The 27,031-nt window shown below is 32.1% G+C and overlaps 2 protein-coding genes and 1 pseudogene across 3 annotated transcripts; 1 reads left to right on the plus strand and 2 right to left on the minus strand.

Moving 5' to 3' along the window:
• Positions 1-6,924: 6,924 nt before the first annotated feature.
• On the minus strand, positions 6,925-10,212 carry LOC123685003. The gene is made up of 4 exons (XM_045624552.1): positions 10,029-10,212; positions 9,641-9,810; positions 8,942-9,148; positions 6,925-7,629 (listed from the first exon to the last, which is right to left on the minus strand). Exons 2-4 carry the CDS (start codon positions 9,701-9,703, stop codon positions 7,585-7,587), a joined length of 315 nt encoding a protein of 104 aa, XP_045480508.1. The 5' UTR covers positions 9,704-9,810; positions 10,029-10,212; the 3' UTR covers positions 6,925-7,584.
• A 3,702-nt stretch (positions 10,213-13,914) lies between these two features.
• Positions 13,915-19,713, minus strand: LOC123684987. Of its 2 annotated transcripts, none has more exons than XM_045624541.1 (2): positions 16,097-16,572; positions 13,915-14,889 (listed from the first exon to the last, which is right to left on the minus strand). In XM_045624541.1, the coding sequence occupies exons 1-2, from the start codon at positions 16,379-16,381 to the stop codon at positions 14,731-14,733; spliced, it is 444 nt and encodes a 147-aa protein (XP_045480497.1). In that variant the 5' UTR covers positions 16,382-16,572; the 3' UTR covers positions 13,915-14,730. The 2 variants fall into 2 exon arrangements, with proteins under 2 accessions (XP_045480497.1, XP_045480491.1); XM_045624535.1 differs by lacking the exon at positions 13,915-14,889 and adding an exon at positions 18,245-19,713 and having other exon boundaries at positions 15,827-16,317.
• A 4,909-nt stretch (positions 19,714-24,622) lies between these two features.
• Positions 24,623-25,786, plus strand: LOC123685011 (annotated as a pseudogene).
• The last annotated feature ends 1,245 nt before the right edge of the window (positions 25,787-27,031 follow it).

Genomic DNA, 27,031 nt, shown 5'->3' on the forward strand with positions numbered 1-27,031 from the left:
TAATGAATTCATTACAGCATTGTTTTCAGTTTTGTTTTGTGGTTGTCTACACTGACTTCCGATTCAAGACATTTCAATTGTCAACATAACATATTTTGGATATGAGATGATTTGCAACATTATTCGCAATTTCTCTCAATTCTGGTGATATTGAATCGATTTCATCAGACATAATTCACGAATTTAATGCATAATTATAAATTATCTCAAAATTCGAAACGTACGAATCAAATTCCGTAATTTTCGTAACAGTCACACCAACTCCCAAGATACAATACAAAAGTCACTAGGGTGTATAATCTTGAATTTTGCATTGAATTTTGAGAATATTTCACAAAACTTGACTGAAATAGAGACTTTTTTTTCGTATTTCTAATTCATCAAGTATAATACATTTGACTACGCACACCTAGGAATAACAGGGGTACTAGGTATCGATCGAATTAGCAGAAATGATAGTATTACTCCTAAGGTTTAATTATATCCAATGAGATTCATGCAACGATTTCATCAGTTGATACACTGGGTGATATATATTATTATATCTTTCAAATGGTTCAATCGAAAGAAATAATTTTTGTTATTTAGTTTTTCATTGCTACGATGAATCTTCTCCCAACACAAATTCTTCGTTATGACCATTACATTCCATGAAAATGTCAGAAATTCAAAGAAACTAATTCTTGAAACTCATTTATAAATACTTTACCGTTTGGCAAAATGAAAGTATTCCTTATATTTTCATGTATCATGCACTGTTTTCTGGTGATTTGATCTTGAAAACACTTTTTCTGTGGAATTAAGAATTGGGTACTTTCGCTGAATTAACTTTGGTTTTCTAATATAGTAGCTCATGTCCAAGGTTGAAATAGTATGTCTTATGGTTGTAAAAACTTCAGTGAACTGGTTTTCAAGGGTGGCATAGCTCATTATAAAAATTTAAATTGGCAACCTATATCCGTTTCATCTAGGTCAAAGACACACTGTACAGTTTTTTCAATATGGTTATAATAGAAACATTGTATATTATTTTTGTACATTTCAGTAATCTTAAATAGCTTTGCTTTATTTTATTATTAATATTATAATAATAATACTAGTAAATATCTGAATAATTTCAAAATAGGATTCGTGTATTATTCCTAATTACTAGGCTTCGGATAAATAAGCATTTGAATAACTGCATATTCTAATGCATATTTGGGGACTTTTCGACTTGAGAGCATATTTTAGTCATCTTCTGTTTCTGTTATAATAGAACCGTACTTCGAAAATATATTTGAGAAATCCCAAACAACTTTTATGACATATTACCATTGTGTAAGGATTATTCATGGGATCTTCTTCATACAATACTTTTACCTACCCATCCCACATGGAATGCAACATTCCATGAAAATATTCATCATAATTGCTGACATCAGGTAAGAAAGATAGTTTACCTAAACAAATTTCTTTTTAAATCATAAGTTTGTTCGTTTGTTGTCCGATTTTGAAAAGCCAGTATGCCAGTTTCAAAAATTCCGAAGGAAAACGATCAGTTTCGAACCAATTTTTCGAACATTTCATCGATTTTTCAACTCATGGCAGAATGCATCGCTAAAAAGTACGATAAAATTCAATTTTATCAGATACACCCAATACTTTCCATTGATAAACACGAATAACTGAACATGAAACGATAGAAACTGGTACTCGTTAAAATGGAAATTTTATGCGGCCCATGCGAACTTCATTTTTTTAAATAAGAGCCTAGTTCTTAGTTGTAAGTTGGCCAACTTTCTCGTCATTGTGTTAGTTTTAAGTCCTTAGGTAAAATGTATAAACGCCCTTATTGAATCCTTAGGAATGGTGCTTAAGCCAACTCCTAACTAAGAACTGAGTTCTTAGTTAAAATAAAGAAGTGCGAATGCGCCGCATTGAATTTCAGTATTGACAAGTGACAGATTCTAACGTTTCATGTTTCGTGATTATCGATAAAAAGTATTCAGTAGGCTGGGACTTTTTCACCTTTTTGTAGTCGAATAGTCATTCTCAAATTTATTCGATTATTCCAATGATTCATTCAAACAAATATTCATGCTTGATTATTCATGACTAGTCATGACTATTCAATTTTACATTGAATATTCAATGAGTTCTCACTGAATATTTATTAATTAGTCAATGATTATTCAGTTGATAAAAAACAAAAAACCTAGACACCGATGGCAGGACTGGATCTTTGTTAATCTCCAGCAATTAATTTGCATAAGTATTTGACAGATCTATTCAACCAGATAATTCTGAACTAATTGCATAAAAAATACTGAAAAAATGGTTATATTTTTATATTCAAATGGTCGTTTAGAAAATCCAATCATTATTTCAATGACAAGAGAGTTAATTGATCCTTTAAATTACCCCTTGGTTGAATACAAGTAGTAAAACCTTTGTTGATGGGGCTCTACATAGATTCATTACAGGTATAGAGGTATAAACATTATGAACCCATTACACGGGGTGATTCAAAATTCAGTATCAAGATTTCAGGGCCGTATTTTTCAAGTCAAACACTTTGTTACTGAATTACGTACAGAGCGTTAAAGTTTCAAGATTTTTATAGATTTTTCCTTATAGCTCATAGTTTGAGAAGACTTGTAATTCAGACCAAAAAACAAATATGTAGAGTTTTTTGTTTTCGTTGTGATAATAGATTCCTACCATCAGTTATAATTTTCAACAAATCAGAAAAAATGATTCAAACGTTTTTGTTTCCAAGTTTCCTAGTAGCACACTTGAGCTATTCTATTCGTTTTTTCGTCAAATCATCCTTCACTACAATATTTGTACCTAGGAATTGTCTACGGGAATATATGAATTGGTTTCGATGAAATTCATCCGTGAATTTAATTAGTACCATTAGGTCTTGTTTTATTTCAGTCTTTTTTCTTAGACGATGACATGTTAATACTGAACGTTCTGCGATGTTTATATTCTCATCTTTACATATTGAAGGGATATTCTCTGTCGGATTTGTGTTTCAGGAACTCCAAAATATAATTACATATAGTCCATTCAGGAATTATTGACATCCCGGTTGGCTGAGAAAAATCGAAATTAAGTTGGTACTGGCTCATTCAGTAACATTTTGAATTGCAGATTTCGGGTTGGCATTGGAAATATCATTGACAGGAAGTAAGATTTCAGTTTGTTTGGGTTATTGGTCTTGATACAAGAAATTTTGAAACTTAAAAGTTGTATCAATTTGAAACACACATTTATTTAAGTATTTCTCACAGTACTGTTTGAAAAAAGAAGAAGGCAAGTCGTTACAGCCTGGATTATTAGTGGAAGAAAACTTGTGCAATACAATTTCACTTTCAAAGAATCATTGAATGATTTGATTGTTATCAAAAGCAACCAATATATCAGTCTGGATAAAATTTGACCAAAAAGCATCTGGATTTTAATCAAAGACAACATTACATAAAATTAATTGGTTACAAGCTCAAAACAGTTAATTGAAAGAAAATTCTTATTAATAAACAGAAAAGTATGATGAACCACAACAATTTTTAGTGATATTTTTGTAACCAGAAATAAAGCCGCGACTAGACGTTCAAGGCCCACTTCGATGTCAATAATTCCTGAATGGACTGTATGTTTCGTGAGGTCGAAATCGTAATGCGTATCTTTTATTTCAGCTCAGGTCTCTCTAGGGAGAACCATTTTTCTGTTGTTCTCAGAAGTGTTTTCACAGATTTATAAAACTTAACCTTAAACTTATCGGAGCGGTAAGATGTATACGTTTACTCGCTATGGACGCTATGATACATATGTGAAGACTTGTATAGCTTGAATAGCTTTATCAGTTTCCGAGAAAAGCTGATTCCTAATTCGATTTTTTGTTTATACACTTTTCAATGAAATTCGGTTTATTATCGGGAATGAAAAATTTATCTTCAATGAGGTACATGAACATATAACAATCAATGAAAATTTTGGTTGATTAGAATAGCAGGCACCCAATCATTATTGGACATATATTAGATCGACATAAGAAAGTACCAGTTCAATAAGAAATCAAAATATCGAAATCAAACTGATTTCTCAACTACTTACAATCAAGAATAAAATTTGACTTACCTTCAAGTTTTGCTTTGTTCGCATCTCTGCGACCTCTAATATTTCTAGAACTCCACATAATTCTAACTGAATTCAAATTTCTGATTCGAAATCGATAAAAATTCTCACGATTTCAAAAGTTCGAACTTATTCACACCTCAGAACTCCCTGACCATTCGAAAAAGCGTTCGTTTTCTATTGCAAATGAGGTCCACTGTGCATCACTTTCGAGACCATAGAATATACTTTCAAAATAAGTACTATAATTTTGTTTTAGTCTCAGCAAACACGATACACTTATACTGCTTTCTTACCAACCATTGGTAACTTTGAGGCTCAAATGTGGTCGTGAGGGGGTCATAAAGTAAGTATTTATACAGGGTGTTCCATCTCAGACGAGCCACCCGGTATAATTCGGGCGAGTTCGGAAAGTCAGCGCAGTCGAATGCGCAATAAGTTTGATGTCAACAAAGCGTTCGTAAATACGCCTCCCCCTCTATTCTATCTCGATGGCAAATACCGATGGCTCAGTGTATGATGGAACCTTGGGTTCTTGAACATTTCTTGAATTCAGCCCTGGATCGTTCGGTGGCTCATCGGAGTCCATCGATTGCAGCAAAATGAAAAGCCGATGTTTCTGCTGAATGAGAGAGAGAAAGAGAATGTTTGAGCAGTCATTTCTAGAGGTTGTCTTGTCAGTTGTCACTGTCAAGTTGAGTTTGGTTAGGTAAGTTAGGTTTATTATTGATATTATTTGATTATTGTTTATTCTACATTTAAAGGCAGTGTATTTGATCAATATTGAATTGGGGTGAAAGCTTTTAACTCGAATAATATAAGTAATAGATAGAAGAAATGATTCAATGAGCAGAATTGTTGAATTAATTATTAATAATAATGTACATTATTTATGATTAATAGATTAACTTTATCATTATTCATTTGAACTGTCGTAGAGGTGTCCAATAGAGAATAGGATCATGGATCATCTGATTCCTAGATCTAGTGTTCATTCCATCAATATCAGATACCCGTACAGATTGTCAGTTCCTGCTTATCGAACGGCTGGGTTTCGTAGGTGTTTTTCTTATAATGCTGTTAAAATAATTAATTCATTTAATGTAGATTTTAGAAATTTCACATCATTCTTTGCATTCAAGTCTCAGCTGAAGTCTTTTTTATTTTCTAGAGAGTGAATATATATTTTTGTTTTTTTATGTTTGGATGAGGTATTGATATTTTTGATTGTAGTTCAAATTAAAATAGACTTTTTTTTTGTCTCTTGCATCAAGCTCCATTGCTTTATTTCCTTGGGGCTGTTAATTGTTAGTTTCATCCGATTTATTAAGTATGTGCTAATTGAGCCAATAAAGTCAATTTATTATTATTATTATTAAATAGCATAAGAAAATCACATCACGTGGTCCAAAGTTCCCTTATATAAATTCACAGACATTAAAACGGTAGAAACTGTCACTTGTCAATATTGAAATTCTATGTGGCGCAAGCGCACTTCTTTATTTCAACTAAGAGCTTAGTTCTTAGTTGAGACTTGTCCAACTTCTTTTTTGATCACTATAGAAACATAAAAACCTAGTAGAACTAGTACTGATAGTGTTACTTCTTTGGTAAAATATATAAACGCCTTCATTGATTTGTTAACGTTCAATTCGTAGTTATTAGTTCTTAGTTTTTAGGAATGATGCATAAACCTACCATGTTCAAAATTTTTATTGCATTTAGAATAGAAAATCTCATCAAATCCAAAATTGCTAATATTATGCAGTTTTTTCTCAGTATTTAGTAGCTCAGTGCTTATGACGTTTGTATTTGTAGCATATCAGACTTATCGCATAGAGAAAACATAGTATGTGTTTTAAGAAAAAATTACAACAACAAGTAAATTTCAAGCCTGTAAATTATTTTTTAAGTACGTTATATATTTTCGGTGTAGGCATGTGAATGCAATCCTGAAGAGCACTGAAACAAAATTCAAAAACGCTGGGATTCAAGTTATATGTGACCCGATTAAAATATTACCCGAAATAAATTTGTAATAAATTGTAAAAATGTATTTGTGTTTTTTTAAATTGAGCTTCTTATAAAAAATATTGGTTGTTAAAAAAAAATCGTATCGGAATATATTTGTAGGTAAGTTTATCTAATTCGATAGGGTATGTGTATTCACTCATAAATGTTTAATATAGTCTTGTATAGAGTCACATTTCTTATAATATTATGTTATGGGGAAACTCATCCGATATTGATAGAGTATTAATCTTACACCTAGAACCTCATGCAGATCCTTTTTCAAGTTCTATCATATTTTGACTGTTGCATCAATTTTTTCTTCAGATGCCTTTTGTATGCTGAAGAGAATGAAAACAATATAACGAAGCTCTCAGTATTTCATAGCTATTACACTAGAAATGATAGAATTATGTCCATCCCTAAACACAGGACTACTAAGTTTGAAAAGTCCCCCTTATATCAATGTATGAAGTTTTTTAATCATCTTCCAAGAAGTGTACAATGTCTTAGTTTTAAGGAATTTAGGAAAGTAGTTAAGGTTATAATGTTAGAAAAATGTTATTACTCAGTTAGCGAACATTTTTCAGTTAAATTGTGATTGTTCACTGATTTAATGACTTGTCCTATACATGTAAAATGTCTTACAGGATGAATAAATTATTATTATTACCTAATTTTCATATATGTTCTTTAGTTTCAATTTAAAAATCTGAATGCAGATTAAAGAAATTTTCAATTAAATGAGAGGATTGTCGGATGACGGCAGTCCTAAGTATTTGGATTGTGTAGCACACTCAGTTCAAGCTGCTGTTGGTTTTTTCTGTGTTCTCCACAAGTAAGGTGTTCATCCAAGAAATTTCGTAGTTTCCTGGAGTTTGAAAGTTGTTTCAACAATTTTTAATTCTTCAGGTATAATTTGTGTAGACTGTTTTGTTCTGAAGCACATGATAGTTGTTTTGGCAGTGTTTAGTTTGAGCTTGCGAGCTTTCAGCCATTCTTCTATTCTCATATAAATGTTTGTTGTCTTGATTAATAGATTTTGAAAATTTGCATCCGAGATCAATACATTTGTATCATCAACAAATAGTATCATCAATTCTTCTATTGTAATCCCTGTCAAGTCATTTATGTATAGCAAAAATAGTATACATCCTAATAAACTGTAACCTGGCATATATATTATAGGGTATAGCACTTATAAATTATCTGTCTGGTAACTATATAATTTGGCAATTGCATTGAATTATCAAATTTAAATATAAATTCCATTTCTCAATTTGGAATGATTTAGTCCCAATTCGTATGTGTTTATTCCCAATTTGATTGTGTTAACCATTCTGAAGTTGTCTATTCTCATTTTGAAGTTGTTTATTTCCAATTTGATTGTGTCAACCATTTTGAAGTTGTTTATTCCCATTTTTGATGTTTATTCTAAATTAGATTGTGCTAACCATTTTGCAGTTGCTCATTTTCATTTTGAAGTTGTTCAATCTAAAATTGAATGTGATTAGTGTCAATTTGAAGTTGAAAAGGTATAGAAGCTCTGTACAGGGAACCAAGTATCGACTTTGACCAGTGTAAATCTACCTTCATTTTTCTTCCAGATTCAAAGAACGTAGGTTTCTGCCTAGACGTGAAGTTAAAATTGTTTTAAATTTCTAAGACTGCCGACTGGCTGCTTTCAATGAGATATAGTATTATACTATATTAATATAAATACATATTTTCAAAATTATGAGGCAATTTCAAAACGTGGAGCACCTATCCAGGTTTTACCCTACTCTTATACACGGAATCGTCACTTGCACTGGTTAAACAACATTCCGTCTGTATTTTGTGGATACTTTAACCATAGTATAAGGTAAGGATAGTAAGCCAACCGCCGTTTGACGGCAAGGAAATAGTCACCAGGGGTCGCTACTGTAGTTGGATTTGGATTTGGAGAAGTAACTCGATAATAGATAGCGCTGAATCATGAGCTATAGATGGCGCAGAAATAATACGATAATTCATTCAGTGGCTTGGTTGAGAAGGGGTCGCATGACATTGCCAACAATTTTTATGTTATTATAAAGTCATCACAAATACACGCCACTGGCGTAAAATATTACAGAGCAGAAAAAATATCAAAATATAGAAATCTTCTGACCACTCTATTTCAAATATTTTAGTTCTTCAAAATAACACCGATTTTTTCAGAGGGCTCCACTTTACGGACCAATTTTTGACAGTAAAATTCGAGTAAAAAGTGAGTACAACTAGATGGCGCTCAACATCAACAAAAGCGAAAAAAGCACTACACTGGCTTACTATCCTTTCCTTATATTATGCTTTTTCCTCAGTTAAGGGGACTATTATGAGTTTGGATAAGATTAAAATAGTTTTCCTTTATGTTCTACCCTATCGATAATAACATGTTCAGTTATGAATGCTTCATTCTAATTTGCATTAATTGATGACAATTTCCTGGTGATATAAACAACTTTTGAATATGAATAACATTTTATGTTACATGAATTACGAATGACCTATATACATATATAAAATATAAAATAAATGAATTAACATAATAATCGGATAAGTCCATTTTATTTGAACATCTCAAATTTTTGAGGACGAAAGATTGCATGTGATTTTAAATTCGAAGATTTTTATGGTACGAGCTTAGGCCTTCTGGACAGTGCAAATCATCCTTCATGCTTTTTTTCAAATTTATTGAACGTAGGTTCCTTATTAAATCAGCATTGCTATCCGGATTAATTGATAAATTTGCAAGCATCCGTTCCAGCTCCCCCATACTCACATTTGTACCACTCACAGTATCGTTATAACTAACTGAAAGATCAGTACATTTTCCTCCTGCCTCCCTAAGACTGGCTAATAATTTACTCAGTGCAGTTCTAAATTTGAAATTATTCACAACGTATGAAGGTCCACAAAGGAAGGCGCTCTCCGACTCGAGTTCTCCATATGTTATCTTCCGGCATATCTTCTTCAAATTATTGGGTTTCTGCAATGAAATGTGACTGGTTAACATTTTGTATTATGAATTAATAATTTTTTGGAGCATAGGGACAGACATAAATATACAAAGCAAGGCAAGACGATGAAAGAGGAAAAAAAGAGGAGAAAATAGGAATGTTATCAAAGATGTAATAGTTTCAGGGGTTCTGGAATTGGAAATGAACATTATATTTTTGTGGCGAAGATAATTGATGTTTAAGGGGAGGGAGGCAAGGATAAACAATATGTAAAATCGGATGAATAAGAAGAAGAAAGAAAATCAGAGAAGAATATACTGCAGAAGAATAGAGAGAGAGATAGAAATTGAAATGTCTTGCATGAGTAAGTTTAAGAAGGGTTGTGGTCAAAATTTCTTACATCAAAAATTATGCTGAAGCATGAAAATTGCAAAAAAAGTATATCTCTTTGAACTATAGGGAACATATAATGACGAAGGAGAGATTATTTTATACGAAAATATAAGTCAATTTATTCTTACGTTTTTTATTGGTTTCGTTGAAAATCTGTGGTCGTTAAAAGATTTCTGTTTGACACGTCTCATATCTTTTATTCTCAGAGTGTTGAATGCTTCAATTTTTGGATTTCTTGGAGGAGTTATGAAGGACTTTTCCTGTAGACAATATGATGGTCTGGAATTTGATGAGACAACTGAAATGACAAAAGAGATATGTGTTTAGTTAGTAGTTACAACAAATAATATTTTTGTACAAATTTCTGAATTGAAATATGAATGTTTAAAATTGAAACTAAAACGAATAAGATTTCACACAATGAATAATTATTTCGACATAATTACTATCCAATCTCCAAAATAGCAAAAGAGATAACAACTCAGTTTTTCATAATTTTTTTTTCTTTAAACTAACCCGTCTTCGAAAAGGTGTACTTTTACTGTTCTATAGAAGACCAGGTTGAATGACTTCTAACTTTCCTCTAATACAAATTCAACAGAAAATAGCCTCAACACTAAACGCAATATACTCGTGGTTATGTAATAAATCTGTTCAGTAATTTCGAAAATCGAAAAATTGTTATGACATTTTTGTTTGAACGTTCACGTCATGACATTGAAATACTGAGATAAACTAATCAATGAGTGTTTGAAATTGATACAACTTTTATAGTCCAGTCATTATAGTAAGTTCACCTCGGAATTCGAGATAACCAGCTGCAAGTCTGTAAATACTTGTATATTGACACCCTAAAAGTTGTCTCAAAACCTACATATGGTAGGGTGTAAGCAACAATTAAATTTCAAGGTCAAAGGTCACAAAAATCGGTTTTTTGCGCTTTTTCTGGAAATATCTCATTTCCTACGGGTTTTTTGCTATTAGTACTCATTATCAATTTTGTAGAATACAAAATTCTCTACAAAATTTGTCTTGAAAAATTTTTTATATAATAAACGGTTTTCGACATAGAGGGCGGAGAGCGCGCGGTCACACCATCACTTCAGGTCAACCGGTGCCTCCGGTCGAAAACGCGCCATATATAGTTGATGGACTATCGATAAATCAATGATTATAAATAATTGTCAATTTTTATTAACTATTGACTCTGCTGTTCAATGATGTTAAAATGACAAGCGAAGTAAATTTGTTCGTGGGCGATATCAATATTGACTTATTTTCTGATGAGAGTGGCACCCAGGAATATCAGAATATACTGAGCGAGCAGGGACGTCTTTCAGCAGTGAACGGGGTTACTCGACCACAAAGTGGCACCTGTGTTGATCACATATTTTTTAAAACTGGAAAAACAGTAGAAAACGTTATTTCGTTGACTTTGCAGGTTGACATCACTGATCATTACCCTGTGGCCCTTTTGCTGGCGAGGGATCAGTCTGTGAGCCAACGACAAATCCTGAAAACTAAAAAAATAATTAAATACGCGGATTTGAATGAGTCATTGAAGGATCATCATGGACAGAAGCTTATGAAAGTCAGAATATAGATGTGGCTGCAGAGGCATTCATTGATAGATGATTGAAACTACTAATAGAAAGAAGCACCTCTTCTATAAAACTCATTAGGAAGAGAAAAGATTGGATAATACCAGGAATTATGAAATCAATCGAAAAAAAACCACATGTATAAACAAATGAAACATGGAAGGAGTTCAGACCCAGACATGATTGGGAGATACAGGCAGTACAAAAACCACATAGAAAAACTAATAAGAATAACGAAAATGGATAATTACAAGAAACAAATATTGAAAAATTCTGCGAATCCAAGAAAATTGTGGCAGGTGATATCGAATAAAAAGGCCGAAAACCCAAAGATCATTATCAATGTGAATAACTCAGAGCAGATAATTGAGGCGGCGTAGGTGGCGGAAGCTTTCAACAGTCATTTTGCTTCTATTGGACCTAAGCTGGTGGATGAAATAAGAAGATCAACAAACACTGAAAAATTACCCAACCGAACGAATAACTCAAAAATGGTATTGGAGTTGACTAATGAAGCAGAGATTTTGGAGATGATAGGTCAATTGAAATCACACAAAGCACCTGGATTTGATCAAATATCTTCAATAACCTTAAAGCATATTGGTCCAAATATAGTAAAGCCATTAGTACACCTTGTAAATCTCTCAAAAAAGAGTGGACAATTTCCGACGGTATTTAAATCGGCCTTGATAAGACCTCTATTTAAGTCTGGAAGTAAACAGCTTATGAATAATTACCGACCTATACCTCTAACCTCGAACTTTCTGGATGCCTGTAATGTCCTGAGTGATCGGCAGTATGGATTTCGGAGAGGAATTTCAACACAGGACGCGATAGCACATTTAACATCTATGATATATGACTGTTTGGATAGATCTAAACCATGTTTATGTACATTTCTCGATATAGCGAAGGCATTCGATTCGGTCGATCATGAGGAGATGCTCAGAACTCTGGGGGACTATATGGTTTTGTCGGGAAAACACTGGATTGGTTCAGAAGTTTTTCGACCGGGAGAAGTCAATGCGTTCAGATTGAGGATTCGTTGAGCTCATTCACTGCCGTCACTGTTGGGGTACCCCAAGGTACCATTCTCGGCCCAATTCTGTTTTTATTGTACACGAACTCCTTATTTGGACTTGAGATGAAGTCAAGAATAATTTCTTTTGCGGACGATACCGCAGTGTTTCTGGAGGCGGAGACATGGCAAGAATTGAAAATGTTTGCGGAAAGTGACTTTACCTTAATATCAAAATACCTTGCGGTCTGAAATTTTGACTCTGAATATAGAAAAAACTGTTTTCGTTCCTTTCAGCATCTCTGTCGCATTTTGCCCCACTTCATTGGTGGTTGACGATCAATGCATGATACACTCAGCGGACACGGTAAAATACCTGGGTGTTGTGTTGGACAAACATCTTAGATGGAAACAACAAATTAATAAAATAGTCCATAAATTGAGAACTCTGATACAGAAATTTAAAAATCTCAGAAGGTTTTGCGATGCCCAATTGTTGAGAACATTATATCTGGTGTTGGTGCAGCCTCATTTGACTTATGGTTTGCTGGGCTGGGGAGGAATTATTAAAATTCATTTAAACAAGCTCGAAATAACACAGAAGTGGATTTTGAAAATCATATTGAACAAGCCCTATCGATTCCCAACTAAAGAGATCTTCAGGATTGCCGCGGTAATGGATATGAGGCAGTTGTTTTTCCTGGCGCTTGCGGTTCACCAGAGGAAGAACATTATGTCTGCAAGTTTCAATGAGCATGGTCATGACACCAGAAATAGAGGCCAGCGCATACTATTGCCGACCTCAAGTGGGACAAAGGGTCAGAGATTCCATCTGTTCCTTGCGCCTCGAGTTTATAATGATATCCCTCAAGTTTTGAAGATTCCTAGTATAATGACTGCATTTAAAAATAAAATAAAAAGTTGGATCCTGAGTCAGTCAAGACACTTCGTAGCCAGTATAATCGACATAAAGAACACCTATAACATACCGAATCAGTAGTCCTGGAGTCGTCAGTCTACTCGTGTTGTAGGTACCTTTAATCTGCCGTCTGTTGTGAATTCGTGGAAATTACGTCAAGACCTTTAAACTTGTACTTTTTTGTTTTAATTCTCAGACAAGGTTTAATCCTCCGGGAGCTCACCTTCGAGAAAATTTGATTTCTGCTTGTTTCATGTCACGATTTTTTTTTCTTTCAATATTTTCTTACATTATAAAATAACTATATTTTGTTTTGAATGTAGATTACTCATGAAATAAACATTATTACTATTACCAATCATGTTTGGTCACTACCCTTATTTTTTACCGTAGATTCCAACGAAATCACAAAAAAAATAGGGTTCTAATTTGAAAATCAAAAGTTATGATCAAATTTTCTTCACAATTTTTGGCACAATATTTGAAACACCCTGTGACGATATTTTTCAAGTTCAAGATATGCACGATATTCCTACATCATTCTAGTTTGAGAAAGTGAATTGAGTATACGCATAGGATATTTACAGTAAAAATAATTCACGTAATAGTGACAATTCAATCCTCTCTTGTTTTCGGTTTTTTCTTAATATTTTTAAAACTATGAGGACTAACGCAATAATTTTAGGAAAGAGTAATTGAAAATGGAAATCATTATAATATCTAAGACATAAAATAAAAAAAGTGTTTTTCTAAAAAAAAAATTTCAATTCTTGTATAACCGGAAGTACCGGAACTTCGAAAATTATTTTAGCTGAATAGAACATCATAAACAATATCATATTCCAAATTTTCAGATCGGCCCCGTTCTCCAGAAACGTCTAATAGGCAGTCGAACTTGAAAAACCCTGTATTTCCAACTATTTCGAATAAAAAGAACCTTTTTTCTCTACCTTTTACTATTTTTGAAAAATAGTCCTTTGAAAGTCATCAGTCGGCTCTGCCGCACCCTGTATTATTCACAGAAAAAAAAATTCTGTAGAACGAATTTTGGACCTAATACAAGTGGTATATCAATCATTAAACTTTGTTCGAAAAAATATAACAAGAATATAATAGAAATAAAATTACAGAAATGTTAGGCAAATGCCTTTAAATTGGACAATCTTTTTCAACTCATAAAAAGAATTGACCCACAACATAATAATAATAACCTCATTAAGGACTTCTGACTCATATCACACAACCCTATTTCCGTCCATTAAAAGAGCAGTTACATTAATTTTATTGGTGAAGGAATATTGAAAAGAATAAAAACTTAAAACTCATTTTGTTTATTGTCATCGAAGCTTTATTATGTATTTTTCAATTTCATTTCACGAGGTGCCTACAGGCAGGGCCGCGGCCAGGACCGGCATACCGGACGTCTAGTGAATGCGTGATAAGTGTTAGTTATCTCATCTTTGGTCATTCAAAACCAAACCTATAATATTCTAACAATATCCAAAAATAGGATTTTTTTATTGAGTATTGCCTATAAAGAAGGGCGCCGAAATTTTATTTTGCCGGGGCGCCAAAATGTCTGGCGGCGGCCCTGCCTACAGGGAGGACAAATGCAGTGTAGCAGCCGATCTTCCTATTCTTCCGGACGGCTGACTTTGACGATGTTTAGCGAAGATAATTTCATTCTTCGCTAAATTTGAAAGAATCCAGTTTTCTTGTTAAATCATCAATGTTGCTACTGATTGATTGATGGTTGGCCACCATTCGTTCTACTTCATCCACCTCCTCGAGAAATCTTCTTGCGAGTGAGGCCATTCTATATGTATCCTCTCCAAGATTCTGTAATGAAATTCAAAATGATACAATTGTACACAAATACAGTGAAAATTTTGTCATTTTGTATCATAAGAAACAATTTCACCCAATCAAGTCAACATTAAACTGGTATCTGCATTCAGTGCAATTATCAATCACTATGACAACAAGATTGAGCTTGACAACTTCATTCCATATAAATTTCAAGAGTAGGATAAACCTAAGGATTAACCAAAACTCAAATTCATCACTCAACTATGTGGAAAAGCCTAAGAAATTATGTTTGTGGCACGAGTCTGAAAGGCGGGTGCGGCAGACATATACGAGTGAGAAAAGGACATTTTCCGCATGTTGCTTACTATACTTTTCCTACAACTGCTATGAAAAGTAGTGTATTCTTCATAGCTTACTCAAGTTCAAAACTATTTATTGCTCATACTGTGAAAAATATCACCTCGTTGGGTAGACCAATAAAATTGGGCTTTTGATAAGTCGTTTCTATGAACACGCAAGAAATAAACACATTCTGTCAACGAAGACCATTTTGAATTGAGTTAGATACATTACTTGAATTATTTAAATTTGTGCAGTTGTAGGAGAAGTATAGTGTGCAACATGTGGAGAAAGTCCAACTTTTCGCACGAGTAAGAAAAGGACTTCCCCCCATGTTGTACATTATACTTTTCTTACAACTGCACAAATTTAAATGATTCAAGTAATGTACTCGATTCAATTCAAAATGACCTTAGTAGACAGTATATGTTTATTTATTGTGTTTCTATGAAAACACTTCTCAAAAACCCAATTTCATTGGTCTACCAAGCGAGGTGTGGGCAAAGAGCCGTGTGGAAAAATATTTTTCACTGTGGGAGCAAAACATAGTTTTGAAATTGACTTAGCTATAAAGAATACGCTACTTTTCATAACAGTTGTAGAAAAAGTCCTTTTCTCACTCTTGTGTTTGGGGCACTCGCTTTTCAGGCTCGTGCCACAAACTTCCACACTCGTGAGAAAAGTTGGACTTTCCCCACTCGTTGAACAATATATTTTTTCACATTTTGGAAGTTCCCCATATCTGCGTCTTTGATGTGTAGTGGGCTTCAAACGACAGACGCATTTCAAAATATGAGTGGTGAACATGATATAATAATTCAAAAATAAAATATATCGAAGAAAAAACTACCCATGAAATGAGAAGTAAATAGAAATGATTGATGGAAATTTTTCTTACAGATTTCTGGGCATTTTTCACAAGAATTTGGAGGAGGTTTCTATCTAATCCAGAACGTCTGCTAAAACGTCTTAAATTATTCAACCTCATACTGAGATGATGATGATATTCAGATTCTTCAGGAGCATAACGTCTTTGTCTACGTCTACGTCTACGAGGCGTAATGGACTCTGGCTGCTGTTGAGACGTTGGCTGCTGTTGAGACGTTGATGGTTCGGAACCTGAAGTTTGAAAAGATGAAAGTAAAAATATTGCATTGAAATGAATCAAAGTGAGATATGGCATGAAGGATTATTATTTTGAATTTTCTGCACATATTTCCATAACAACTCATTTGGGTTAACGTTCATGTTACTTCTCGGTATCATTCAATTCTTGTTCTTAGGCCTTGGGAAAGATTATCACATATTACATTAAAGAATTTGAATCTTTTTATTCCATCTAAGTCGATGCCCTTGTTTCATAGAAAAAAGCTTTCCTCCTCAAACGTTTTCATTTAAGACCATGTCGACAATTTTGATTTGCCAAAGCGGAAACAACTCGTAATATCTATCATGAGGACATCTAATTTTTTTCACAGGAAAAATTTTATAACCGAATGGTAGGTATTCGACAAGACAATTTCATGAGATCATACACTGAGAGAAATCCATATTTTATTATTAATGAAACACTTATTTGGGGGTTATTCACTCAAAACTATTACAGCAGATTCATATTTAATATAAATATATTAATGGTTAAATTATGCATTCAAAAAAGTTTATTAATGAGGAAACAAATATTTGTTTACAAGATATTTGATAACATTTGATATATTTCGGTTATAAATAATTTATATGAACTTATGTTATCTCCACAAATAACATAAATTCATTATCAACAAATTTTCAACTGGTAGTTAACGAACATTTACTATTAATAACGGTTCTTCTCAGACCATAACAATCGGATAATAGAAACAACCATTACTGAATTGAAATATTATTTTTATTACATATGAATAAGGTTTATTAATTATTATTACTCAATGATTTATTAACCTCAACTATATTTATTTCCTTCAAATGGATATTTCTTCAGCATTATTAATATAAGTTATGCGTAAATAAATAAAGTGTAAACATAAATGATGCTTATTGGTGGGATATTAGTGGGAAATAAATTATTTATTTCCATGAAACTAATATTTGTTTGTCCATATATCCAATAAATGATTTATTAACTATGATGCATTTTCGTTTATATCAAATAAACACTTCCCGTAGTGTAGTTACTTGTTATCGAAGTTATTGTAATTTTTGGTGCGCACAGCTGTCAAGTTTTGCCGCGGGTAAACTCGAAAAAACTGCTGACAGGTGCTGTCATACAGTTATTCTATCTAGAAACCATTTGTAATTCAAAATTATGCTTTTGTTATTGGTGGAAATTAAGACGAGGGGAAAAATTGTAAAAATTGTGTAGGGAATCGCCGATCTACTGGTATATTTATGATTTAGTTTTTTTCTGATATTTGCTTAGATTTTTCGATATTTCTCTAGTCTCTGGCCTGATAGAAATTTCAGTTGATTAATTGAATTCTAACAAAATTGGTGATGAGCGTAGACAAGGGATTCTAAAAATATTTTTGCAAAATCATTTACTATTATAATAAATCTTCTGCTATTGAAAGTTATAAACAGAAACAATAGTTAGGACCAGGCTCTTTAGGGACCCTGGGCGCCCAGTGGATAAACCTGCATGAATCAAATTATGTTGTAGAATTTTGTGCTTTGAATATTCTTTAATTTTTTACTCCTAGTTCAGCTTTGCTTTGTTTTATACAACCAAGTGTACCCCCTCTATGAGATATACTAAATTACAGTCTAAATCGATAATCCTCATGCCAAATCGCTTATTTTCAAATAGAAATTGTAAAATTATCACCATGATCAACATCCATATTTGAACTCCCCCGGTATTCTTAAGTTTCGAAATAACAGAAATTGGTGACGAAATGATAAGGGTTCTGTTTGGAGACGACCGTTAAAAAAAAAAGTAGATGACAAACAACATATATATTTCAGTCCTTATAGGACTTATGAATAAAATAATCTGTATCTACTAAAGTTTGAAGAAATAAGAGGAACTATATGAAATCAGACTTACGTTCAAATTCTTGCCTATCTGCACCTCTAAGAGCTTCAGTTCTTCGATGATCTTCCATGATTTTTAGAAATTTCAAAGTTTCAAAAATGAATTCTCCTCAAATACACTGCACACTGACACAACGTACATACACCTCACTGGTACTACAGACACTGAAATATTTTTATATTTGACCTAAGATATTTCAGGTACCTACCTGGAATTCAAAGAGATTTTATGACATGGGTGGGTATTTCGTATTTATTAGAACTAAATTATTCGCATTTGTCAAAGTCATCACCGAATTGGGAATATAAAGTGTTTAATGTTCTGAAAAAAATAGGATATAAGCATTGTGTATTGAAATATAGATTTGAACTAATTGATATATAATGTTAGAAGAGCTCTTTGAAATAATCAATAACAACTAACTAAATAAATATTGCTAGAAATGACTCTTTGAGCGGCAACCTTTCCTAGAATTGGCAAACAGTAATCGGATTAACTTTAGTGTAATAAAACTGTCATTATGTCATTCTGAAATAAGGAAAGTTCAACGAGCAATAAAGGAATAAACTTAAATTCTTTCATAAATTCATGCTCCCAATTAAATGTATCTTACCTAAAGATTGAATAAAACTTTTTGGAAATGAAGATATATGGAACTACTATAAAAATAAATGGAGAGCCCAGGAGAAAACCCCGTCAGTGACTCATAGCCAATTTCGGCAGAAAATGAACTTAACCAACTGATGGAAACTTCGAAAACCATTTTGAAAAAATACAAAAAGTGTTGTATTTAAACTAAGCAGATTTACAATATATTTACCCAATAACCACTTCCCAAAATTAAAAAAATAATGTTTCATACAAATGCTCTAATTCAAAATGCCAATTTCAACTTTTATCTTTTACCCCTACACCAAATAATAGAGAGAAGAGAAGAAAATATTTCAAAGAATGCAAAATGTATTATCCCCAAAATGTATGTTATAACAAAAGTTTTCTTTTCACAATTTTTACATATTGTATTTTTACAAAAAATTCTCAGCCGCGGCGAAATATACTTAAAACTTATTGAAAGAATTGTAAAATTTTTCCATTTCTATTTCCTACATTAGGAACTGATTTGAGTCGAATACATTTTTTGAAAATTCAATTATACCTAGTATTTTTGGGTTATATGAAGAATAAAAATTTCAAGCTTCAACCACAAATTCGGGATGATTGTATAGTGAGAACCTTACGAATTCCAAGCAGAATATAGAGCAAAGCCTCATAATTTAATTGACGAAAGAATAATTTCCTTTGATCTTTGTTTCATTTTATCTATAATAAATTTTTCAAAAAGGACCGAACTCATTAAATAAGATGTGATTACCAACCCATTGGAAATTTTGCTTGTAGATGTACCTATAATAGCAATTTCAAGCTTGATATAAAAGTGTTGATTCTATTTTTTTGTATATAATTTCTCTAAAAATGGTATTTCATCTCTTAAGCACCTACAACTTCAACTATTTTAACTTGTGGAATACCTATTTACAAAAGTATTGAATATTTTCAATATGTTAATATTTTGTTTATTTGAATGTAAAATAGTCATACATCTATCTTCATATCTATAGCGACAAAAAAGGTAGAAACGGAAATGAATACCATGGAGACATTCCGAAAAAAAACCCTAATTGGTGTATTAGAATATCTAATTTTTTTTAATAAAATTTTGAATTTGAATTTGAATTGAATTGAATTTCTTCTCACCAAATATTACGAAATTATTTCGATAATATAGAGAATAAAAATTATCCGTGATCATATTCATTGCAGTTTTCAAAACATCATAATTATGCATTTTTGAATCAAACATAATTATATATTTTACGTTGAAAGAAATGAAAATAGATGCCTCGAGTGAATCAAATCTGGAAGTTCAAAATACTTCACCTGACATTATTGGACTCTGCTCGGAAATCAATGGATGTATATGAAAAATATACTAATTTCGGAAAAGAAGGACAGAAGACAATTTTTTAAATGGCAACGTTTTTCTGGTTTTTCTTATGATTCATCCATGAAATGGAAATGGAAATATGTATATCTAATGAAAAATTTTTTATTGGGAATTTTTCACTAAAAATCTCCGCTTCGATTTTCAATTTCACCAATTATCAATGGAAATATTTATATCTACTGAAAAATTTTTTATTGGGAATTTTTCACTAAAAATCTCCGCTTCGGTTTTCAATTTCACTAATTGTCAATGGAAATATGTATATCTACTGAAAAATATTTTATTGGGAATTTTTCACAAAAATCTCTCAATTTTTTTCATTGCAACGTTTTTCTGGTTTTTCTTATGATTAATCCATGAAATGGAAATGGAAATATGTATATCTACTGAATGAAATTGACCCTACTCATACATAAATTCATAAAATCTCGAATAACTCTTGAATTATTGAATTTGGGAGCTTAATCATTTTTGGTCACTACCAATATTTTTTACCGTAGAATCAAACGAAATCACAAAAAAATAGGGTTCTAATCAGAAAATCAAAAGTTATGATCAAATTTTTTTCACAATCTTTGGCACAATATTTGAAACACACTGTGACGATATTTTTCATGTTCAAGATATGCACGATATTCCTACATCATTCTAGTTTGAGAAAGTGAATTGAGTATACGCATAGGATATTTACAGTAAAAATAATTCACCTAATAGTGACTATGGGAGTTCTCTATTTTTTTGGGTTTTTCCTTGATATTTTGAAAACTATGAGGACTAACGCAATAATTTTAGTAGAGAGTTATTGAAAATAAAAAAGTTTATAACATCTAAGACATAAAATTAAAAAAAAAGTGATATAAAAAAAAATTCAATTCTTATATAACCGGAAGTGCTGGAACTTCGAAAATATTTTAGCTGAATAGGGCATCATAAACAATGTCATATTCCAAATTTTCAAATCTAAAATCGGCCCTGTTCTCCAGAAACGTCTAATAGGCCGTCGAACTTGAAACACCCTGTATAATAAATTTTTCAAAAAGGACCGAACTCATTAAATAAGAATTTAATAAGATGTGATTACCAACCCATTGGAAATTTTGCTTGTAGATGTACCTATAATACCAATTTCAAGCTTGATGTAAAAGTGTTGAATCTTTTTTTTTGTATATAATTTCTCTAAAAATGGTATTTCATCTCTTTAGCACCTACAATTTCAACTTGTGGAATACCTATTTACAAAAGTATTGAATATTTTTAATATTTCAATATTTTGTTCATTTGAATGTAAAATAGTCATACATCTATCTTTATATCTATAGCGACAAAGAAGGTAGAAACGGAAATGAAAACCAAGGAGACATTCCGAAAAAAACCCCTTATTGGTGTATTACAATATTAAATTTCTTCTCGCCAAATATTATGAAATTATTTCGATAATATAGAGAATAAAAATTATTCGTGATCATATTCATTGCAGTTTTCAAAACATCATAATTATGCATTTTTGAATCAAACATAATAATATATTTGACGTTGAAAGAAATGAAAATGGATGCATCAAGTGAATCAAATCTGGAAGTTCAAAATACTTCACCTGACATTATTGGAATCTGCTCGGAAATCAATGGATGTATATGAAAAATATTCTAATTTTTGCTCGGAAAAGAAGGACATAAGACAATCTTTTTCATGGCAACGTTTTTCTGGTTTTTCTAATGATTCATCCATGAAATGGAAATGGAAATAATATTTCCATAAAAAAATTTTTCACTAGATATACATATTATGTATATCTACTGAAAAACTTTTTATTGGGAATTTTTCACTAAAAATCTCCGCTTCGGTTTTCAATTTCACTAATTGTCAATGGAAATATGTATATCTACTGAAAAATTTTTTATTGGGAATTTTTCACTAAAAATCTCCGCTTCGGTTTTCAATTTCACTAATTGTCAATGGAAATATGTATATCTACTGAAAAATTTTTCATTGGGAATTTTTCACTAAAAATTTCCGCTTTGGTTTTCAATTTCACTAATTGTCAATGGAAATATGTATATCTACTGAAAAATTTTTTATTGGGAATTTTTCACTAAAAATCTTCGCTTCGGTTTTCAATTTCACTAGATAATTGTCAATGGAAATATGTATATCTACTGAAAAATTTTTCATTGGGAATTTTCACTAAAAATCTCGGATTCGGTTTTCAATTTCACTAATTGTCAAATACAATAAATATACGTGTCATAATGAAACAGGTTTTGATGTTTCAGATATGTTTTTGAGTTTCTATTGTTCATTAATAAAAATTTTTACGTCAACAGTCGAGGAGAAAGTATAGTATAGTCAGTTACTTGGCTACAATATACTATTTCAATGGCTGAAAATCTGATATTTTATGGTATTTGGGCTTCAGGTTCGGGTTGAAAATCATTCACAAAGCCAGGTCGTGAAACAACTGTGATTCTATAGACATTTTCTAATGGAAGGACAGTTTTTGGTGTAAAAATTCAATTAAACGTCACAGTAGAAAAACTGACCGATCTTTGCTTCACGCTTTTTAGTAATAAAACGTCCATCTAATTTTCAACAATTAAAACTATACCCATTTTCATCACCAGCTCTTCGACTAAAAAGTGTGATAGAGTTACATAACCTTTAATCTAAATACGGTGTGTTCCCAAATTGAAGGTACAAATGACAGTGGGAGACAGTTGGTTCATTTAGAAATAAAAGAACCGAATATGCTTTATTTCCGAAATACAGGCTGTTTCTTGTAGACCTACTTTTTGTGTTGATCATACCAGTTTATTGAATCTTTATGAATTATTTCTACTGACAGAAAATAAGCACCGAATTTAATTATTATTTTTTTCATCGCAGCTTACTGATTGGATTTTCATGGTAATTTGTATTTTCCCAAGGATTTCGAGAGAATTGTTTGAAATTTTATTCTCGAAATCGGCAGAAGAAACAACACAACTACATGAAGCATGGGCGTACCCAGCGAGTGGGGCAATTTTGAAATTAAGGTAATTTATTGTTATTTTATAATATGTCACAACCTAAACGACCATGGTACGCCCTTGACAAGAAGCCGTAAATTTGAGAATAAGATTATAGTTTTTTTTTTACAGTTTTCAAAGTATCAGTGGTCCACCAAAAAAAATTTCTGGATTAGAAAAGCGGGCACTGTTTAAAAAAATATATCACTTAGATTTGCAATCGAAATTGGCATATCGCTTGATATGAACTTTGAATTGAAATAACTATGCCTAATTCAGTCAAATATAAACTGATTTACTTGACAGGGTTGAAGGTTAGGTTGTTAGAACAAAAACCACCTCTAAGATCATTGCGACATGTTTCGATTTTATTCTAAAATCTTCTTCAGGGATCCAAAATGAATTACAAGATTTTTTAAAACACTTAAAAATAAACTGTGTTGGAATATGCCATGAGACATCACATTTGTACAATAAATGAATACATATTAAATAATTATATCTGATAATTACAATGCAAAAACAAATTTTAAAACGAACAGTGAGAGAAACATTGAATATAATACAGCTCAGCATACAGGTACTTGATTTAACATTAAAAAAAGGGAAAACAATAACTTGCATTCTATTTTATGGTTTTAGGTCAGAAACATGAAAGATATGAAATAAACAATACTTTTGGATACCATCAAACTAGAATTTAACTGATAAATCGGAAACAGACCGCTCCTATCATACATATGTTATAAGTAAATAATGACTACCTACTGTTTATATCTACACAAATGACATTGACATTCAATTCGGATAATTCGTTTAAGTTATTTTTCCTTTTATTTTGTCGTTGAGATAGTAATAGGCCGTATTCAAACCTTCAATGTCCGTTCTCCTGTTTATGGATTTTTCATCTTGTTTTATTTTATTTAATCTCATGTAGTAAGCGTTTTTTCAAAATTTTTTGGCGTCCCAATATTTTTATTGAATCGATAAATCGATAAAATCAAAAGAATGGAATGTATTTGACACATGTTCCGCTAAAGTGGTGTTGTTCTCCTTTTTCTTTTTTAGAGGGCTGAGTATGTTGAGGGAATCTCTCTCATGTTCGGAGATACCGTCCTGTTTGCCCTATACAGGGTTTTTCAAATAAAGTCGGCACCATTGCTAACTCCGTTATTACTGATGCTACGATGTTGGTTAAATAGGCAAACTGTTATGAAGTTGTATTTGTTCTTAGAATAACTTATTGCTTTGACTATATTATATGTTTCTTATATGGAGTGTACCTGCGCATGGACTGATAAATAGAATATGTTCAATAAGGCAGTCTTCCACTTATCGTGTTATGTATGATAACATAACCTAGAGATGTGACATGGCGCAGTCGGTATCAAGGAATTGAATAATAGTTTGTGGTATAATATCAAAATAAATTGAAATATGGGTGATTATAGAGGTTTACCCGCAATGGACTTCTCCGGAAATATTTCAGAGAATTGGAGAGTATGGAGACAGAAGTTCGAAAATTATTTGGTTGCTACGGAAGTAGGCAAAAAAGATGAAATTACTGCATTATATAGGTGAGGAAGGTTTCGTAATTTACAATACTTTCACCTTTGCCAATGATGATGAAAAAACAAAATGAAAACCATCATAAACAAGTTTGAATGTCATTTTTTGCCAAAGAAAAACTTGTCATTCGAACGATACCGATTTTTCACGAGAAAACAATTGACAAATGAAAACATTGAACAATATGCAACTGATCTGAAAAACAGAGCACGTTCCTGTGAATTCGGTGATTCGAAAAATAGCCTTATAAAAGATATCTTCACTTGTGGATTACAAAATCAAACACTTCGTGAAAAGTTACTACAGGATGATCAAATAGATTTAGATGGAGCAATTAAATTTTGTGTAATGATTGAAAATTCTAAACGACAGGCCAGTGTCATAACACAAGAGACCAGTTCTTCGTTATCATTGGAAGTACAATCAGTAAGAAAATCAAATAACCATCAACACTTCAGTAAGCGGCTAGGAAAATACACCAACCCTATTGAAGAGCAACGCCAAAAATCCAGGGAATAGAATATTACGAATTCTTCTGGTAGAGGACACAGACAAAAATAATGGAATTTGTTATCGATGTGGTGGAGTACATGGGAAAAACCAGTGTCCATCGTTCGGAAAAAAGTGCAGCATGTGCGGAAAATTAAATCATTTTTCTGAAATGTGTCAACAGAAAAAGGTAAATACAGTGAATTTAAGTGAAAGTGACTCAAACGAAAATGATGATTGTTTATACATAGGAAAAATTGATGATGATAAAAATGATAATTCAGGGTATGTTTTGCTGCAAATAAATAATGAAATTGTAAAATTCAAACTTGACACTGGAGCACAAGCTAATTTAATATCGATGAAAATATTGAAACTAATTAATTTTCGTTCCGAGTTCATATTGAAAAATGATAAAATTCTTAAATCATATACAAATGATAATTTGGGGATTTTGGGAAAGTGTTTCTTGAATTGTCGGTAAAAATTGACAGTCGTGTTGTCAAAATATTTCATAAAATTATATTTTTTTCAATGGAACACCCTATATTTTTCATGCATTTCGATTCGTAATAACATTCTCAACAACAAAGCTAATATCACCTTTCTTCCTAAAGTGGAAAATGAGCGACTTATTTTGAAATATGTTTTTCTTTCACTTGTATACAAAATTTATTTGTTTTGGCGAATAAACCTCATGATTGTCCAAACAACCTTTTTTTGTACTTATACGAATGACAATATTTTGTTAATAAAAGCAAAATAAGACAGTAAAAAGAAAAAAGTGCGCTGGGATGTGAACTCGTGAAACCTGTGCTGTGATCATTATAGCTGCTTTCCAGTCAGGTGCGTGTCACCCAGGGGCTCGGCGCACTAGAGCTTCGAGCCCTTGCTATGAGTGGAACGCGCCAAAACGAAACTGTCAAATTAAACGTAAACAAACCAGCGTTCTACAGCTGTCTCGTACTTTGTGCGAAGTAACGGTCTTCTTTCTCTCTCACACCTGTCAGGGCTCGAAGCCCCGCAAATGCGGTGTGTGCTTCAGGGGAAAGGGCAAGGTAACGCGAGGGCTCGGCGCCTTGTTTACTGGAACACTTCAAGTTAGGGATGGGCAAGGGACAGAAAACTATCGATATATATTGTATCGATATTTTCTGACACTATCGAAATGTATCGAAATATGTAAGAGTAAAAATATCCATATATCGATATTTATCGATTTATATCGCTGTATATTTTAGTGTGGGAAAATTTTGTTGAATTCAATAAAGTTTTTCTATGATAGGGAAGAATAATGAGATTCAGATGACGAGATTCAGTTGAAGATGACATATTTAGTAGTTTTCAATATTTCGCATTATGATTTCGACCACACGAAACATATTTTGATCTACTTCCATTAGTCGAAAATCCGGATTTCTAGTAGTTTGCTTCCATTTCATGGAATATTTTCAATATGCAGAGTTTCAGTTTTGCGATTCTACATTTCGATATTTAGATATTTCAGAGTTTCAAATTCGATATTTTCAATATGTCGCATTATGATTCATCGTGACCAGATTCAGTTGAAAACACATTTAGTAGTTGGCTTCCATTTTTATAGAATATTTTCAAAATGAAGTAGGTACTTCAGTTCAGAAATTCTGCATATCGAAAATAGTCGATATTTATTTGAAAGTGTCAAATTCGATATTTTTTTAATATTTTGCATTATTATTTTGACCACTCGAA

This window comes from Harmonia axyridis, chromosome 1, assembly GCF_914767665.1.
Source record: "Harmonia axyridis chromosome 1, icHarAxyr1.1, whole genome shotgun sequence".
Lineage (NCBI taxonomy): Eukaryota > Metazoa > Arthropoda > Insecta > Coleoptera > Coccinellidae > Harmonia > Harmonia axyridis.

Bases quoted from the DNA above. Each gene is read 5' to 3' on its own strand.
- LOC123685003 (XM_045624552.1), bottom strand. From the start codon at position 9,703: ATGAGACGTGTCAAACAGAAATCTTTTAACGACCACAGATTTTCAACG. The intron at 9,149-9,640 runs GTAAGAATAAAT...ATTTCATTGCAG, and splicing joins CAACGAAACCAATAAAAAAC to AAACCCAATAATTTGAAGAA. The intron at 7,630-8,941 runs GTGAGTATGGGG...ATTCAATTTTAG, and splicing joins ATACTGTGAGTGGTACAAAT to ATTGAACAACTTCAAAATGA.
- LOC123684987 (XM_045624535.1), bottom strand. From the start codon at position 18,302: ATGGAAGATCATCGAAGAACTGAAGCTCTTAGAGGTGCAGATAGGCAA. The intron at 16,318-18,244 runs GTAAGTCTGATT...TTCAAACTTCAG, and splicing joins AGATAGGCAAGAATTTGAAC to GTTCCGAACCATCAACGTCT.